The 19,143-nt window shown below is 48.0% G+C and overlaps 1 protein-coding gene across 2 annotated transcripts; it reads left to right on the forward strand.

Annotated features, from left to right (window-relative positions):
- The first annotated feature begins 1,245 nt into the window (after window positions 1–1,245).
- On the forward strand, window positions 1,246–18,864 carry ACTR1A (actin related protein 1A). Of its 2 annotated transcripts, XM_057735759.1 has the most exons (11): window positions 1,246–1,426; window positions 9,459–9,523; window positions 10,451–10,526; window positions 11,249–11,374; window positions 12,768–12,892; window positions 14,112–14,328; window positions 15,062–15,154; window positions 15,772–15,946; window positions 16,050–16,111; window positions 16,821–16,861; window positions 17,039–18,864. In XM_057735759.1, the coding sequence occupies exons 1-11, from the start codon at window positions 1,379–1,381 to the stop codon at window positions 17,139–17,141; spliced, it is 1,131 nt and encodes a 376-aa protein (XP_057591742.1). In that variant the 5' UTR covers window positions 1,246–1,378; the 3' UTR covers window positions 17,142–18,864. The 2 variants fall into 2 exon arrangements, with proteins under 2 accessions (XP_057591742.1, XP_057591743.1); XM_057735760.1 differs by lacking the exon at window positions 9,459–9,523 and having other exon boundaries at window positions 1,296–1,426.
- Window positions 18,865–19,143: the final 279 nt, after the last annotated feature.

A 19,143-nucleotide genomic window follows, 5' to 3' on the forward strand; every position in this document is an offset into this window, starting at 1 on the left:
ATAAGTTTGTTCTCTACATCTGTGACTCAGTTTCTGCTTTGACCATAAGTTCATCTGTACCATTTTCTAGATTCCACATATAAGGGATATTACATGATATTTGTTTTTCTCTTTCTGACTTACTTTACTCTGTATGGACTTGGTGATTATTTAATAAATGTTTTCAACAATGATGACACTTTCTTCTTTGTTCTGTTTTAGGCAGATGTATGCAGGTTGCCTTGAGGAACACCAATATTTATTATTTACTATGAACTTGCCCTTCTCCATTACCTCTGACTCTCTGTAACTGGGAAATTTTTTAATTCCTAAGGCACCTGGTTGGGAATTATTTTCCTGCCTACAATAACTTTTCATACAAGAATGTCTTCCACTCAATGATCTTGAAGAAATTCCAAGAGAAAGGGATAGAAGAGAGTCCTGACTACTGGTACTGTTAACTAAAGGGTCCCTGCAACTTGGAGGGACGGAGGAAATAATTTAGAGGAAAATGCACTGGGCTCATTAGAAAGCAGTGACACATAATCTCTCTTCACTTTCATTTTCTCATTCATCAATGTTAATTCTAACTCCCCATGAAAATTAAAGATATACTAGAGCAGTTCCTGAAGTTTATATGAACAATGTTTTGATGACCAAAATATCATCTATACCAGTAGTTCCAAATGCCAGTCTTCAGACCAATGTTAACATGTTGCCAAGTTTACACCTATCCAGAAAAAAATGAAAAAATCAACAAAAATGTACTTTTTTCAAAAAAAGCAAATTTTATGCAATATAAATTATTTTCCTTTGTTCTGGTAATGCTCCTCCCCATTTGTATTAAAATTTCCTTTTATTAGAGTGCGATGGTAATAGATGTTTAAAAACTCTATTTTGTAATAGATGTTTATTAATGTCTTATAGACCAATATAAAAAAATGGCAACCTCATATTGTCCAGGGTGGGGAGTAGAAGGACTGACCTGTAAAATGCAAACATCCACGAACTACTGATCAATCTAAACCGAAATACAGACAAGTACTCAAGACTACATACTTCAGCATGCACCGCGAATCACTTCAAAGGGACTACAGATCCAGGCATGCAATGCAACCATCAATCGGCGTCCCCTTCTATTTATCTACGGAGACTACAGAGCCCAGGGCACTGTGCGTCGGAAATGCGACGCCGCGTCCCTTAAGCTAGGCGGGGCTCTGAAGCTGCCAGGCTTTCTAACTCAGGTGCAAGGCATGCTGGGTGTTGTAGTTCTTCGGAAGCGAGGTCAGGCCGCTCCCTGGCCGCCCTGTACCGGCGGCTAGACTGCGCATGCGTGTCAGTAGCGTTAGCGGCGGACCGGGCTGGCAGTTCCTTCCTCGGAAGGAGAGATTCCTCTGCCATGGAGTCCTACGATGTGATCGCCAACCAGCCTGTCGTGATCGACAACGTGAGTTGCATCCCCCTAGCGGGGCTTATGCTCTCCTCCCCGAAGGGATCGCTTCCCGTGTTTCAGTCTGGGCCGCCGGCTCTTTGTCACTGGCCCGGCCTGTCAGGCGGGTTCAGCCGCCGCCGCCTCCGTGCTCCCCCGACCCATAGTCTGCAGACAGGGCGGCCAGCCGGCCAGCAACCATGGGGTGGGGAACCTTGGGATGGATAAAGGGAAGGGTTGTAGTCCGAGCAGGGTCCTTGGGCCCTTGGCTCTAGGGGCCTTAACCGCTGTGTGAGCGCCTGGCGCCCGCCCCTCCCCAGTTTCCGGTAACTCTATTGGCTGCTCTGGCTGTCCATCTTGACCGATGACCCCGCCTCCGGGCCTCGCCGGATGAGGGCAGCCCTCTGCGGTGATTGGCTCGCGCGGGTGCCGTTCTTCCGGGCCGCCATAGTGTTCCCCCTCTCTAAGGGGCGGGGCGGTGCTCGAGGGCTGTTGGGATTGGTTTCAAGGACGCCCAGTGGTGGGGCCTGACCCGCTAGGGCCCGCCCGCGGGTGGAGAAGGGCTAAGTTTCCTTCGGTCCCGAGCCGCCTGGGCGGCTTGGCGGTGTATCTGGGTGTGGCCCGAGAGTCTGGTGGCAGAAATGGCCTTAGGATTTCGGTTATTTTTGTGATTATAAGTTACAGCGTTAGTAAAGGTCGAGAAGAGGGGAGAATGACAAAGCGAGCAGGGAGGTACCTTCCTCTTCGGAACCTTCCCCCCTAGTTGCTGGGGGAAAAATTACTAAGCATAATTATGGCCAGGCGCTCTTGCGCTTACACGGGGGTTCACATACATTCGAATTGGATCCTCACAAAAACCGGGTGAATAGTTAAGGCAGGAATTTTGATCCTCGTTTTACAAATGGGAAAACTGAAGCGCGAAGAGATAAAAGTGAGCCCAAGGTCGCATAGTGTAGGTGCCCTACATCTGGTGCCTTATCCGTTATTCCTCTTCATAGTACCCCACGCAAATGCATCAGTGACAAATGGAAAGAATCTAAATACAGCTCTTATTTTTGGCGGAAGGAGGCAGTTTAAAAAAAAAAAAAAGTGGGTTTTTGTCTTCCACTCAAAGGATTGGTCCCACCGAGAATGGTTGCTTCCAAAGTCCCTCCATTGAGGAAAAACTGCCAGTTTCCTCCGTCTTAAGCTGACTGTCAGATTCACTCTGTTGATTCTGCCGTCGGGACCTTCCGCACTTGCAAGGTCCTTTCATTTGCATCATCTCATTTAAGCTTTAACACTGATATGTAGATAGGACTTGAAATATGCAGAAAAGCGAGGCTTGGAGAGGCTAAGTAACAGTATTCAAACCACATGGTTTATGAATTGAAGAGCCAAGACTCATTGAGATTGTGTTCTAAATTCTTTGCTTATTCCAAGGAAAGGTGCTTCTTTAGTTAGCTTTCCTTCTCTCTAGGAAGGAGGTAGAGCTCAGTGAGACATCTCATTTTGGGGAGGATTTTTTTTTTTTTTTTTTTTTTTTTGTCTCCTTCATTAGACTATTAAGTCCTGGTGGGAAAAGACGGTATTCCTTCATTTTTCACTACTCTCTCCTTCCCCACCTCCTTCCACACATACAGCATCTAGGGCCTGGCACCACTATGTGCACATTGGATTTTTAATTTTATTGATGGATGGGGGGATAAATGACTGAATATCTCTATCACAGTAACAAAAATGTCCCTAAATAAAGAAAGGGTGGGGGGGGTGGCGGATAGTTAGTTACTGCATGGGGTTGAGTAGGACTCTTTGTTCTTGATGTTGATTTTCTGAGAATGCTATTTCTCTCTTCAGCCAGCTTGTGTGTGCTTCATCTGCCTTTTTCTTAGTTTTAAAAAGAAAAAAAAAATAGCAGTTTCCTGTTTTCATCAGCAATGCAGAAGGAGCAGTCTGTCCATCCCACCAGATCCTGTGCTTCTAGAATTGTTGGGCAGTGGTTCTATCTCCAACCATTTTCTTTAATGTCACTTAAGCGAATGCTTCTTAGTTCCTTCTTTCTCTTTCTTGGTAGTGTATTTGAAATGCATCAAAGCAGTGGTGCATTTTCAGTTTTAAGACTTAAGGAATAGACTTGTTTTTTCTTTGGGAAAACATTTCCTTTTATATATCTATATAAATTTATTTAATTCATTTATTGGCTGAGTTGGGTCTTCGTTGCTGCACACAGGCTTTCTCTAGTTGCGAGGAGCAGGGGCTACTCTTCATTGTGGTGTGCGGGCTCCTCATTGCCATGGCTTCTTGTTGCAGAGCACAGGCTCTAGGCACATGGGCTTCAGTAGTTGCGGCACACGGGCTCAATAGTTGTGGCACGCAGGCTTAGTTGCTCCGCAGCATGTGGGATCTTCCCAGAGCAAGGCTCGAACCCTTGTCTCCTGCATTGGCAGGTGGATTCTTAACCACTGTGCCACCTACGAAGTCCCTCCTTTATTTTTTTTTGATTAATTAATTTATTTATTTTTGTCTGCGTTGGGTCTTCATTGCTGCGTGCGGGCTTTCTCTAGTTGCAAGGAGCAGGATCTACTCTTCGTTGAGGTGCATGGGCTTCTCACTGTGGTGGCTTCTTTTGTTGTGGAGCATGGGCTTTAGGTGTGCAGGCTTCAGTAGTTGTGGCACATGGGCTCACTAGTTATGGCACATGGGCTTAGTTGCTCCAAGGCATGTGGGATCTTCTCGGCCCAGAGATGGAACCCTTGTCCCCTGCATTGGCAGGCAGGTTCTTAATCACTGCACCAGGGAAGTCCCAACATTTCCTTTATTTTGCCAACAATCCCACCAAAAGATAAAGTAGAAGAAACATAAATAATTTTCCCATTAGGATTTATTGAGCATCTGCCACAGTTTTAGATTTGGGGCCTCAGGAAGTTCTTGCTGTTTGATATTTAGAGAGTTTTGTTTTGTTTCAAAGTGAAAAATGGGTAGGAAAAATCATTTGAAATATTTGAACCAACTTTGTATTATGAGAATAATGTGTCTCTAGCAGATTTAACAGCTCTATAGCTTACCATGCTGCCACAATTTTATTTGTGGACTAAGGAGAGTGTAATTAAAAGAAAGGAGAGCAAAGAAAGCAGGGAAAGGAGAGAACAGCCCCATTATCAGTTCACAGCCTTTCCCAGTCTTAAGACTACTGTTGACCACCCCTTTCATCCACTTTTGGCACCAAACCAATTCATCAGAATTTAACAAGAAAAATGGAGAGGTGTGTGTGTGTGTGTGAGAGAGGGAGCGAGAGATTTAATGACAATGACAACAATAAAGTGATGGGTATTTTAAAAAACATGTCATTCTTCACAAAGGCATATCGTAAATAGTAATATGAGAAAGAGGAGGGCAGCTCCCAGGCCACATTTTGAGGACTACAACACTTTGATTAGAATACTATGTTTATTCTGAAGCTCAAATCTTTGCAAAGATCTCAAAGGTTAAGTTCTTTACTAAAATGGATCAACATTCTGGTCAGTCTTAAAATTGTCTTCATGACCGTGCTATGTGGGCCTAAATGCAGGAACAATATCAGATCTTTACAAGCTCTTCAGGCTAAGAATTTAACTGTTTTGGGGGGATGTTATGCTGCTTCAGCCCCCTGTTTGAAAAGTGAGATATTTTAAACACACAGAAGAGTTCAGAGAAGTATATAACAAGTACCCATGTAGCATGTGTCTTCCACCCCGATTTAATAAATGTTGTCATTTGCCATAATTGCTTCAGAATTTTTTAGGAAATAAACATTACAGATATAATTGAAGCCTCTGTGTACCCATCCACAATCCCATCCTTTCTTTCTGGTCCAGACATAACCCCAGAAGCAAACCATCATCGTAAAATTGACGTGCTTCTTTCCATTCATGATTTTATGGACACATATTTTATACCGTGTGTATGTATAGTATTTATGTTTTGAATTTTTACTTAAGTGCTATCATCTTATTTGCCAGCTCTGCTTATTGTAGAAAATTTCAAAAGTAAACAAAAGGAGGGGGAACAGTATAACAAACATGTACCCATCACCTAGCCGAAACAGTTAGCAACTCGGCCAATCTACATTCCCACCCACGTCCCTCTTCCACACTCTTTTAAAAACATAACCAATATACTATTATCAAACCTAATAAAATTAACAATAATTCCTTAATATCATCAAATATCTAGTCAATGTTCAAATTTCACTAATTGTCTCTTTTTTAACAATTTGTCATCAGCTCTTAAGATCTGCTGATTCACTTAAGTTTAAGGAACACTAGAATTCGCTGAGGAAATGAAATCAATATATTTAATTAACACCATCACTTGTGGTGTGACTTTCAGGCTGTTAGTTGTACAACTGGCAAGAGTCCATTCCTAGTTTGACAGAGTGAAGAGGAGGTTGCTTGTAGAGATAATCTCACTGTTCCGTTATGTGTATTTTGAAAGCCATGGATGTGCTTCATATCAAGCTAGAAAGAATGTCTAGAATAGGGGTCTCAAACTCAGTGTCTGCAGAGTCCAAGCAGATACATTAAAAAGGGCGGGGGGGAGGTAGCCTTAATGACAGTGTGAGGAATCGGGAATGTGCATTGAGCACACCTGACCAAAGGGCCAGCTGCTTCTCATTTCCAGCCAGTTGTCCCCATGCAGGAATGCAGGCCCAGTGTTGCTATATCTTCTGATTTTTCAAGAGAAATCAGAAGTATTAAATTTCATATGCAATCTCAAATTTTTAACTGGTAAAAGTTAATGTAAAAGTAGTTTGTGGTCTGTGGAGACAGAAAGTAGATGGTAGATTAGTAGTTGCCTAGGGCTGGGGAGTGGGGGCGCTGTAAGGATGGAGAGTAGCTGCCAACGGATACAGCATTTCTTTGGGGGATGATGAAAAAGTTCTAAAATTGATTGTGGTGAATGATTGTACAGCTCTGTGAATATACTAAGAACCATTGAATTATACACCTTAAATGGGTAAATTGGATGGCATGTGAATTTTATCTCAATAAAGTTGTTTTTAAAAAACTACTTTGTGGACCAAACAAAATACATCTTTGGGCCAAAATGGGCCACCAGTGTCCTAGAATCTGAGGCTCCACCTGTCAACGCCCTCTTCTCATTTGTAAAATGGCAGACAAGTAGCCTCCTTCCCAGCATGTCAATAATCTGTGCTTAGGATAAGGTTGCCCAAGCCACAAGTCCTATAGCCAGCAGGTAGTGGGAGAGCCTTGATGAGGGATTTGCTATTTGTTTGCCTGCATCAGAAGCAGAATGATCAGTGGTGGCTGGCAGCAGACTCAAGTCTCCAAAATCAAATATTTAATGAGACTACTTTTTCAAGTAGCCTCTACAAGGCATTTGTTTACTTCACTTTGCCAGAGTGAATAACAGAGTGGCAGCTCATTTGCCAGGTATACAGTTCCTAGTTACAAATACTATTAAAGAAATTGACATAACCCTGAAGAAATTGACATGACCCTTTTATATGCTCTTACACTATGGCTTGAGCAGAATAGAGGCAACTCAGCCAACTCCCCGTCCCCACCCATTCTTCACCCACCAGCTGGCCTGCCAGGCAGCTGGTGGGGCTGCAGGGACAAGCTGGGTCTGGTTCCACCTTGTGCATCATTCCCAGCACTGCCTTCGCCTTCCCTGCACTACCTCTGCCTAGGGCTTCTGGCATTCCAGCTGCTCATTCAGGTTGCATACTTTAGGCTTCATCTGCCAATCATTTGAGCTTGGTTTTCACTTTAGTCGGCCACCATCGATTCGAGTACCCTGCAAATGTCAGATACTGCTGATATAGAAAATCTCTGACTTCAAGGAATTTGCGCTGAAAAGAGAGAAAAATGGAAACCATAAATGTGAATAGAAAGCAGAATGAGGGGACTTCCCTGGCAGTCCTGTGGTTAAGACTTTGCCTTCCAATGTATGGGGTGTGGGTTTGATCCCTGGTCCAGGAACTAAGATCCCACATGTCTTGTGACCAAAACAACAAAACATAAAACAGAAGTTGTAACAAATTCAATAAAGACTTTAAAAAATGGTCCACATCAAAAAATATATATTAAAAAAAAGCAGAATGAAATTTATGCTACCTAGTGAAACAGGTAATGGTGATTTAGGGAGATAATAGGAAGAGGATAATTAATTCCAACTGGGGATTATTCTTCAGGAGCAAGGTGGTGATATTTGAACTGGGCCTGTTATACACTTACTGGGAAGGATAGAGAGAAAGAAAAGAACCTAACGTTTTAATCTGCCTTGTCACTCAGCCTCCAGTCCTTTTGCTAGTAAACTCAAAATCAAAATGCAGGAAAGTCCTCTCTTAAAAATATCTAGGGACTTCCCTGGCAACCCAGTGGTTAAGACTTCCCGCTTCCGCTGCAGGGGGCATGGGTTCAATCCCTGGTCTGGTCGGGGAACTCCCCTTATGCTACGCAGCACAACCACCACCACTACCACCCCACCCCCCCAAAAAAAATCTAGAGTCTAAAGCACAGACTCTAGATTACTTTCCTTGTTTTCAGCCTCTGCCAGGAGACCCAGTTAGTCTGTTGGCATCACCACACCCAGATGAAGTCAGTGGGCAATTATTGCAAGCTTGAGCTAACAAGTTCCCAGAGTTCTCTTGTATAGTGTTCTTCTCACTAGCCGTGCTGCTGTCCCAGAGCCCTTGGGTTTGCAGTAGGATTGTCCTTCCCTCCTTCCTGGTCTTTCGGCTCAGTTTACAGCTGCACCTTTTCCAGGCTCCTTGCTGTTCTGCCCAGGCCAGTGAGTTTGCACATTGTCTCCTGTTTTCTCTTTTCTTTTGGCAGAGGTTCCTGCTGTCTTAGAGAACTGGCTTTCCCTACTCTCCTCCCATACCGCTCTCCCTGTCCTTCAACCACTTCTTACCTCCTTCCTCTGGCTTGCTAGAATCAGGCACTGGGATGGCCCATCTCACCCCACTCCACCCCCACCCTTCTCCTATAGAAGAGCAGGAATAAGAGACAGAGAGGGATCCAGGGGTATTGTCAGGAAGCCTTTGATACCAAGGTAACCTTGGCTATTTATCATCTCCTGGTGTGTTTACTGCTTGTTGTGTGGGTTCTGAAATATCAGTATTACACTCCGCACCAGGAGAAGTGGTCAACAGGCAGAAGGAGAAGGCTTGCCCTAATTACACTTGCAGCTGCAAACTGTGTTGGGGGTTGAAGGATGAGAGTATCAGGTGTGGCGGTAGAACAATTAAGAAGGAAGAAAACGGTGAATCTGCAAGCAGTATCAAGCCTCGACATCTGTCTTGCACGGAGTTGATGTCCAGAGTCAATGTTTACTTTGGCTAGTACCAGAAATGATGGTGGGAGATGTCAGATTCTTCTCAGACAGTGCTTTAGGGTTTTCCTGCTCTTTACCATCAAGAGACCAATGCGTAAAGCAAAACATAGTGAAAAAATAAAAACAACCACCACAAACCCCCAACAAAGCATGGTGGTCTGCCCCTGCAGTCAGAACCAGACAACCTGTGTCATATTGGAGTTTACTTCAAGTATGGCTGTGCTCATGGTGGTGTCTGTCATAGAGGATCTGGAGGGCAGGGATAGTTCAGGTCTGAGCTGGGAAAGTAGGTTAGAAGCATTCCATGGCACTGTAACAGAATCATGTGCCCTCCCGACCTTGGTTATGGTCCTAAACTTGGCTGTTTTGGTGCTTCTAGGTACTTTCCTCTTCTCTCCTCAAGTGTTCTCTGTTTTTTCCCTTTATTAATACTAATTTACCTTTTTAATTCCAAAAGTAAAACATGTTCAATGTAGAAAAGTCAAAGAATACATAAAAATCAAGTAATACTCAGAGTGTGCAATAGAAATTCCCCTCGCCATCTCCAGCCCCACTGCCCTCCCTTTGGCATGCATACTGTTCAAATACTCATACAAGTGGCTACACCATACATAAATATAAGGTCTCTCTCTTTTTAAAATAAAGATGGAACCGTATTATACATACTGTATGATATATATTCTGCTCTTGTTTTTGTGATATTCTGACTTCTCTTTCTCTCTCTCCTCAGGGATCTGGTGTGATTAAAGCTGGTTTTGCTGGTGATCAGATCCCCAAATACTGCTTTCCAAACTAGTAAGTCATTCAGTAGCTTAGTCAGAAGTTTGGGAGGCATGTCAGCTTTATTATGGTGTCATCCCTCCATCTTTTAGGGAGAAAGGATCTCTCATTTGGGTCCGCCTCGGTACTCAAAACAACAAGCAAGGGACAGGAGCTGGCTTTGGGTGTAAGCAAACAGTTGCCAGTATCGTACAATTTGAGAGGCGAATTTTTTTTAATTTGATTTTATCTGATGCCAAAATTTTATCATTGGTGACTCACTGCTTTGGGTGACAGTCTCTTCATGGAGCCCTCTTCTTAAAATTCTCCTGTCACCCAGGATGGGGTTTAACATTAAACCATACCTACCATCCTAGTGAAAATGAGTTTTTTTCTAAGCACTTTCTTCCTAAGGCAGAGAGACTACAGGCAGGAAAAGGGCATGGGTGCTTGGGAAAGGGGCTCAAAGCAGTAGAAAAAGGAGGAAAGGCCATCTGTCAGTTACAACATCACAGTTTTCCTTAAGAGAAGGCCTGGGCAGGAGGCTAAGGAGACAGAAACTTTTTTAGTTAATCATTCTAAATGAATTCTTGTTTCCCTGTCTCTCTTGATCTGCATGTATACTGGGGAAAGAAAAGAACTAGAGGTATTGAATCCTCCAGAATTTGTTTTAATAACTTATAAAATAATATAAATACATGAAATATATGAAATAATATACAAATGACTTAATAAATACAAAAAATAAAATAATACATGTTCATTAGAGAAATTGTGGGAAGTTCAGAAAAGTAGAAAGAAGAAAATCAAAAACAACTATAATTCATTCCTCAACAATAATCACAGTAGAATGGAGTATATTTCTTCCCATCCAAGTACGTGCATCAGTACATCCTTCCTGAGTTCTGTCTTGTGTTCTGTCATGAAATGAAAAGTGATGGTCCTCCCCGCTCTCTTTTGTAGTGTGGGCAGACCCAAGCACGTTCGTGTCATGGCGGGCGCCCTCGAAGGCGACATCTTCATTGGCCCCAAAGCGGAGGTAATCCCCAGTCCTACTGAAGAAGGGCTTGAAGGTCCCCCTCAAGCCAGCAGGGGACCTTCATTATGCCCCAATTGGGTAGTGTCCCACAGTTGGACATGGCCATGAGTAAAAGGAGCAACTTCCTCTTGAAATCTCCCCTTCTGGGCTCTCATTCTAGAGAGAATAAACCTAGTTGGTTTATTTCTCCCAAGAACCGCCTCTGGTTTTGGAGAAAAATGCCTGGAACCCCACTTTGGGAAATAGAGACCAGTCTAGAAAAGAGGGCTTTTGCCTTCCTTCTGTACTCTGTCACTGCGCTGCCAATGATCTAATTGACTGGCTTGGTTGTTTTTTGGCAGAAGTGATTGGGGGGAGATTCCAGCTGGGATACCCCAGGGATAAGTTAATTAGCACAGTTTGGCAGAGCCCTCAGGCAGCTTCTAGAAGCAAAACAACAGAATCATTGTTGCCAACCTTGGCTGCAAATGCCTGGAGATTGTGTCCTGGGACCAGGCAATGAGAAGGGTGCCACCCAGCGGCCCACGGAAATGCAGAAGCCCTCAGCTTTGCCAGCTGGTTGGGCACTGAACGCAGTTTGCAGCATACAGTTTAGAGACTTGGAGGGTGGGTGGCCCGCCCTTAGCTGAGGGTGAGGATTGCAGACCCTGGAAGAGCAGGGTCTACCTGGCAGCCCTCCTGAGAAGCTGGCTGCTGTTGTAAGTGCTGCTCTCTGCCCCCAGGAGCACCGAGGGCTGCTCTCCATCCGCTACCCCATGGAGCATGGCATCGTCAAGGACTGGAATGACATGGAGCGCATCTGGCAGTACGTCTATTCCAAGGACCAGCTGCAGACTTTCTCAGAGGAGGTGAGGGTCCTGTGTGCGGGGCGCCCCTGCAGGGTGTGCGAGCAGACAGAACCCCTGCCCCAGGGATGGGCGGATGACGATGATAACTGCCATGAGTGTTTGCATCGTATGTTCTAGGCACCAGGCCACGTGCTTTTTTTTTTTTTTTTTTTTTTTATATTTATTTATTTACTTATCTGGCTGCGCGGGGTCTTAGTTGCCACGTGTGGGATCTTCGTTGTGGTGTGCAGAATCTTTAATTGTGGCACATGGGATCTTTTAGTTATGGCATGCAGGATCTGGTTCCCTGAGCAGGGATCAAACCGGGCCCCCTGCATTGGGAGTGTGGAGTCTTAACCGCTGGACCACCAGGGAAGTCCCCAGGCCATGTGCTCTTCAGACATGTTTGCGTTAATCTTCACAGCATTCCTATGAGATACAGGTAGTATTATGTCCGTTTTACAAACAAGGGAACAGGACTTCCCTGGTGGAGCAGTGGTTAAGAATTTGCCTGCCAGTGCAGGGGACATGGGTTCCATCCCCGAGCCAGGAAGATCCCACAAGCCATGGAGCAACTAAGCCTGTGTGCCACAACTACTCAGCCTGTGCTCTAGAGCCTGCGAGCCACAACTACTGAGCCCAACACTCTGCAACTATTGAAGCCCGTGCACCTAGAGCCTGCAACAAGAGAAGCCACCGCAATGAGAAACCCGCTCACCACAATGAAGTGTAGCCCCCGCTTGCCACAACCAGAGAAAGCCCACGTGCAGCAACGAAGACCCAACGCAGCCAAAAATTAAATAAATAAATAAATAAATCTTAACAAACAAACAAGGGAACAGAAGTTCAGAGAAGCCAGGTGGTGTTTCCAGGATCACCCAGTGAATAGAGTGGTAGAGCTGGGATTCAAACTCACATCTTTCAGACTTCAGAGCCTATACTCTTTAACTTCTAAGGAAGGAACTCTCAACTCAGAAACACAAAGGAAGGTGTATACTAGGTTTATCAGAATTTCCAGGGGCGGGATATGTTCTGTTTTTTAAAAGTACAGTCACTATTGTAATTTATTAAAAAAATTTTTAACTATTTTTTTAATCATAATAATTCCGAATTTAGAGTTTAGCAAAACCTTGACAATTGCAGCTATACAGTAGGTACAAGGGCCTGTATAAGAATCTTGAAGGACAAGGAGAGGAATAGAGGGCATGGAGGTGAGGACAGAATGAGACTTGAAAGGGGCGTGAATTTGGAAAATTGAGAAACTGACTTGGGTAGGGATACATGACAAGCCCAGGTTGCCCTTTTTTGGAGGGAGGTTGACAAAGTCACCTGGGCTCTCCAGCCAGCCACACAGTACTAATGAGGGGTGGGACTCTGGCCTCACCCTGATCACCATCTGGGCATCTTTCACCAGCATCCTGTGCTCCTGACGGAAGCACCTTTAAACCCGCGGAAAAACCGAGAACGAGCTGCTGAAGTTTTCTTCGAGACCTTCAATGTGCCAGCCCTTTTCATCTCCATGCAAGCTGTGCTCAGCCTGTGAGTAGCAGCTGGCTAGCTAGCCTGGCCCCTTGCGAGGAAAGCATTCCCTTGGCAGAATCAAGGCTGCCCCTTCTTGGGGTTGGTTCAGAGCTACCTGAGCACCCCTACCAGGGAAGGTTAAGGATGGTGGGAAAGGGAACGTTGAGGCTGTCTCCCAGTCTCGGCACTCCTTGCCGGTTTGGCGCCAAAGGCTCTCCACTCAGCCTGCTTGGAAGGCCACGTGCTGCGACAGCTCTCCCTGCAGGCTCCTGTAATGAGTTCAGGTATTTTTTCAGGACCTACTTGTGCTGGGCGCTCTTCAAGGGTGGCTATAGGGTCATGATGAAAACACCTCCGTGGTCCTTGTTCTCATGCCCCCATCATTCTGTCATGCTCCCAGCCTGCCTCACACCAGGGTTAGGTCTGTTGCTGTGATCATACACTGATGACCCGCAGACGGCATGTGTTTGGCCTCGTTGACAAATTGTGAGCCAGCCTTTAAAAATTGGGACATTTCCTATCAAATGCAAACTTCCAGCTTCTCTGAAAAAATGGGAAGATCTGATAATGCTGGGCCTACATTCTTCTAGAACAAAAATCAGCTGGAGCGGAAATGAAATGGCAGCTGCCATTTTAGACAGGGTTTGCAAGCGCGGCTTCACCACAGTCCCCTCCCACCGCCTGTTGTCCTCCCAGCACAAAGGCAGAATGTCGGTTACGATTTATGAAACACTGTGGGTTTTCCCTCTCATATCAGAGAAATATCTGTCTGTGCCCTTGTCCTTACCAAAAGAGAAAAAACTAAGGACAGACCTAGAGGGCCACGTGGGGAAAAAGCTAGTTTTTTATGAAAGTGAAAATATTCTTATTTTCTTTTACTCATTCACTCTTCCTGCCTGACCCCTGTAGGCATTTGGGTTTTTTCTTCTTGTCTAGAGAGGAGAAACTGTCCCTCAGGCTGGGTCCCTGAGGCAGTTGAAGACCAAGCCATCTCCTGCAGTTGGAAGGCCTGCTCTTCTGGGGGCTGGGGAAGGAACTTGGAGAGGCTCAGGTCCTTTCCTTCAGACATTCCAGGCTTGCTTACTTCAGCGCTTAGGCTGCCTGCGTATTCAGTCCAGTTGAAGGCTTCTGGAGAAAGCAGGCTTTCGTTTAGCTGACATTGAACTTTAGCAAGAAGTGAGTTTCTTCCTACAGTGAGGAGGCAGGGGTTAGTGATGGTTTGCCCTCTTTGCTTCAGTTATGCCACCGGCAGGACCACGGGTGTGGTGCTGGATTCTGGGGATGGCGTCACCCACGCGGTGCCCATTTACGAGGGCTTCGCCATGCCCCACTCAATCATGCGCATCGACATCGCTGGCCGGGACGTCTCTCGCTTCCTTCGCCTCTACCTGCGCAAGGAAGGCTACGATTTCCACTCATCCTCCGAGTTTGAGATTGTCAAGGCCATAAAAGAAGTGAGTGTTGCCTCCATGGGCCCAGGGCTGGGAGAGGGAATGGGAACAGCAGCCAGGACCCTCCATGACCTGGAGTGGAGAGCGGCGAAGCTCCTGTCTTGGGGATCAGGCTCTGCCCTCCCCTACCAGGCCTTCTGGCAGCTGTGTGATCGCCAGCTGGGTCCCCTCACCCTCACGGATTTGCCTTCCAAAGTGCTGCCATCTTGTGGAGGAAAGGGAGCTGCCTCTCTTCCCTCCACTGGGTGACGAGCACACGCGTGCTCATTTATTTATTTAATGTTTTTTATACATTGTGTACAAGTTACATATATTCTTTTACATCCTTGAAGAAGTCAGAATACTATTTTCTTTTTAAGTAAAATGAAGCCTCCTGCCACCTATCGCTCTAGGGAGACCTCTGAGCTGGGTAGGCGGGACCCAGAACCGTATGAGTAGTAGGAGAAAAACACCTGAGTCTGGACTAAAATTAGGGTTTGGTCTCAGACCCAAATTCAGAAAGCCAGGTCGCCACGCTTGCCCACCAGGAAGGTGGAGCAGGTGGAGATGCACATCCTAAGAAGGGGCAGGGAGATTGGTCAGCCTTCACTGGGTGGCACTTGGGATAGGCAGCTCTAACGACCTGTAGGGCAAGCAGTGCAATGGGCAGGTTTCTGCAGCAGCACGTCACTCCCAGGGACTTTGACTGGGTAGGCGTCAGATTTCCTACCTGCCTGACTTGTGCTTGGTTCTGCAGAGAGCCTGCTACCTATCCATAAACCCCCAGAAGGATGAGACACTAGAGACGGAGAAGGCGCAGTACTACCTGCCCGACGGCAGCACCATTGAGGTAGGCGGCCGAGCCTCTCCCCTCAGGCTCCTCAGGCCCCAGAAGCTCGGGGTCCAAACAGAACTTCCCACAGGGAGGCTGGAGTCAGGTCCTTTACGCGCTCTGCCTGGATCAGCGTAGCTCTTGAGCTGCAGCGTCTCCTGCAGAGCAAGGTGCCAGGAACTTTGCTTCTCCTGTGTAGAGGGGAGGAGGCACCAAAGGCATTTTCCTAGGTCGGAAGGGCATTAGGAAGAGTGATGTATAGTGCTGTCCTTAACCACGTAGGCACAGGATAGGGTGAGTTCCATCTCCCTGGACCTCCAACGACAGGAAGAAATTTCCACCAATGAATGAATCCATCTATTAATATTAAGTCTCTTGGCTGAAAGGTGCCAGAGCAAGGATTACACACAGGAGCGTCCTCTCTCTAGTTTCCCAGGAGCACTGTTTGTTCCTTTTTGTTCCCAGGAGCCCTGTCTTTGTTCCTTAGGGCCCTTGACATACTAGGTCTTCCCTGAGCGCGGCCTTCATAGCCACCTGGTTACTAAGCCACGGGCAGAGGGCCCTCTTCCATTCCCACTCCCAGAGGGACCTCAGCCCCGCCCCCCAGCCTGAGGAGCTTGCCCCCCACCCCACAGATTGGTCCTTCCCGATTCCGGGCACCTGAGCTGCTGTTTCGGCCGGACCTGATCGGTGAGGAGAGCGAGGGCATCCACGAGGTGCTGGTGTTCGCCATCCAGAAGTCTGACATGGACCTGCGGCGCACGCTCTTCTCTAACATCGTCCTCTCGGGAGGCTCCACCCTGTTCAAAGGTCGGGCTTCGCTCTCAGCGCCCTGCCCCAGGAAGCTGCCACATCCTGCCGGGCCCAGATGCGCAGAGAATTGACATGAGATTCTCCTTTGCTGCCCATTCAGGTTTTGGTGACAGGCTACTGAGTGAAGTGAAGAAACTGGCTCCGAAAGACGTGAAGATCAGGGTAGGAGCATACGCTGGGGGCGGGGGCAGGGGCTCGTGGAACCAGGCCTCCAGGGGTCTGGGGCACCACGTGGTGTGGCCTCCCCTCCTGCTCTGCCCGAGCTTTTCGGGCACCGCCAGATGGCTCCCAGCTTCTGCTCTGCCCCTGAGGCCTGCCAGAGGGGAGGACGCATCCTCCCCCTCCCCCTTCACGAAAGGGAGCAGTTCTGATACCCAGATGTAGCGGGGTGCTAGGCTGAGGGCCCCACATGTGGTCCTTCAGGGAAGCTGTAACACTGACAGGGGATTGACTTTGGCTGCTCCCCTGTGACACAGTCCAACATCTTAGCGACTGCTGAGGGGAGCTGGCCCGTCTGAGGAAGGAGGGATCCTGCATGGAGGAGTGGGTTCCTGCCTTGCAGTCGGCTTCCCGCCAGCCCTCAACAGAGCCGTATCTTGCCCCCAGATAGCCCCAGCTTCCCTGGGAGCCACAGATACTTAGGGCTGCCAGAAACCTGTTTCTTCAGGTAAGCGTCACGCTGGCCGCGGTAGCCCCCAGAGAGGCCACAGGGTCCAGCGGGGACAGAACTGAAAGCCTGTTGTATGACATGTGTCCATGTAGCCACTGGCTCTCACGGGCAGTGAGCATTGGCCGTAAAGATGAGTGTCGGAAGGGAGAGGGCGAGGGGAGGATGGATGTCTCAGATTCCTCTTTCCACCCGCCCTTGCAGATATCTGCACCGCAGGAGAGACTGTATTCCACTTGGATTGGGTGAGTAGTTCTTCTGGGAATAAGAGTGGAACAGGAAGCAAAGGCATTGATTACCTCTCACCACCCCATACCTTTGAAGAAAAGCCTGGTCTGGTTTGGCCCCAGGGGGACTGGCTGGCTCCACGAATACCCACTCCCCTTCTCTGACACTGTTCCTTTGGATTCCCTCCACTCCAGGGGCTCTATCCTCGCCTCTCTGGACACCTTTAAGAAGATGTGGGTCTCTAAGAAGGAATACGAGGAAGACGGAGCCCGATCCATCCACAGGAAAACCTTCTAATGTTGGGACATCATCTTCACCTCTCTCTGAAGTTAACTCCACTTTAAAACTCGCTTTCTTGAGTCGGAATGTTTGCGAGGAACTGCCTGTGTGTATGAGTGTGTGTGTGGGTGTGTGGGTACGCGTGTGTGCGCGTATGCGAGTGCCGTATGGCCCTGGGATCCCAGGGAACCCGCGGCCCAGGAAGGACGATGGACTACCCACGATGGTGACGGCCTGAGACCTGGGGTTGACCACTAACTGGCCCCTGACAGGGAAGAGTGCTGGCAGAGGGCCCGCCCCGTCAGCTGGGCCTTTGGCTGTGTGGGACTATGTTTACTACCATAGGGAGACAGAGAGGGAGGTAAACCCAACCCCCAGGAGACCTTGCTGCTGCCCATCCTAGGCTGGGCCAGCCCCACCCCCACCCCGCCCAGGGTGCCCTGCAGCCCAAGGCAGCTGCCGCCTCCCCTTGCTCAGCATTCTGCTCTCAATGCCTCCTGATCATGGACTGAGGCCTGGGGCCAGGGTTGAGTTCTGTCTGGTTTTGTTGCAGTTTGGGTTTAGAAAGCTGGAAAAAGCACTCCAGGAGCTATTACTGAGACTTTGGTGTCAGGAGAGGGCAGGATGCGCTCAACTTCACCTGGGGACCAGGACCACGCTGGGCATTTGAGGAGGGCAGGAGTAGTACTACTTCTGATTGGTGGCAGAATTAACACTCCAACCCCCAGCCCCCATCCAGGGATCTCGGGAGAGTTTCAGGAGCCTGTTGGCCCCAGGCCCTTGCCTTCCATCCATCCATGGGCAATGCCGTCTTCAGTTTTATTTATTGAAGGCTTTGTTCATTATGGGGACTGGAGAGAGGGAGCTCATTGCCTCCTGCCCACCAGTCACCCTTTGCACACTAATGTTTACAGCGCCTAAGCTTAGTGTAGCGTCCAGGGCCCTGCCCTTCCCTGCTAACGGTGAACTGACAGTATCCATAGGCCTTAGGACCATTTGGGATCAGAGGCTACGCTCAAAGTCACTCCAGCCTTTTTCTTTCTCTCTCCCTCTTCCACTTGTTCACTGCATTGGAATCAACAAGCTGGTTGCTGGTTGGATTTTCTGAAACAGGAGGTAGAATCACCCTTTGGCAGAGGCTCCTAGCAAAGGAGGGGTGTTGGGGATCCAGCCTGCTTAGGACTGGAGGAGGAGCTGCAGTTAACCAAGTTGCCTTTTCCCATGCTAGCTGACCCAAGGGAACTAGGTTGTAGAGGTGAGACGGCCCCCTCTGGGCTGATTTGTGCCATTCTTGTCTTTGGACTTGTCTGGTTAGGGAGGGGCCAGACCAGAGTGCCAGGAGCTAATGGGCTCAGGCTCACCTCCTCTGGTCCAGTGGGGCCAGGTGCCTACCCTGGACTGAGCTGGCCTGGCAGTGGTCCAAAGGCTCTTCAGCACAGATGGTGCAAAGCTGGGGCTAGCAGATATTCACCGGCACCCTCACCTGTGAAACCAAGACCTGCCCTGATCCCAGATTCCAGGCAGTATTCTCCCCCATGCCGTCCAGCGACCAAAGGCCCTGCCAGGTGTGGGCCACAGCAGCAGGTGTGTGTGAAAGCGATGTGGCGACCCGCAGACTGCAGTGTGCTTAACCAGCTCACCTCCCTCCTCTTAGCCCAAGCCTGTCCCTCGCACAGCCTCGCACAAACCACGTTGCCTGGTGGGGCCCAGTGTACTTAAATAAACTCAGTTCCAATAGACACATCAGCTGGGCCTCTGTCTGTAGCCAGTGCAGGGTGGGAGGAGGGAGGAGCTGTGGGCCCTGAATCTGAGGCTGTGACTGGGCCTAGTCTGGCCTCTAGAGGGCACTGTTGTACCAGCCAGACTTGGCCAGACCTTAGCCCAAGTCCCAGCCTGTCAGGTGAGTGCAGAGAAGATGGTGTTCGCAACAAAGCCCAAAGACCAGGTCAGCACCTGAGGGGTCCCGCCCTGTGCACAAGCCCAAGCCCATGGATGAGACTCCACCCCAAATGAGGGGGCC

Source organism: Hippopotamus amphibius, chromosome 5, assembly GCF_030028045.1.
Source record: "Hippopotamus amphibius kiboko isolate mHipAmp2 chromosome 5, mHipAmp2.hap2, whole genome shotgun sequence".
In the NCBI taxonomy this organism is placed as follows: domain Eukaryota; kingdom Metazoa; phylum Chordata; class Mammalia; order Artiodactyla; family Hippopotamidae; genus Hippopotamus; species Hippopotamus amphibius.

Coding starts and splice junctions, on each gene's coding strand:
- ACTR1A (XM_057735759.1), top strand. CDS start 1,379: ATGGAGTCCTACGATGTGATCGCCAACCAGCCTGTCGTGATCGACAAC. Junction 15,947..16,049: donor AGGCTCCACCCTGTTCAAAG/GTCGGGCTTCGC, acceptor CTGCCCATTCAG/GTTTTGGTGACAGGCTACTG. Junction 16,112..16,820: donor CGAAAGACGTGAAGATCAGG/GTAGGAGCATAC, acceptor CCGCCCTTGCAG/ATATCTGCACCGCAGGAGAG.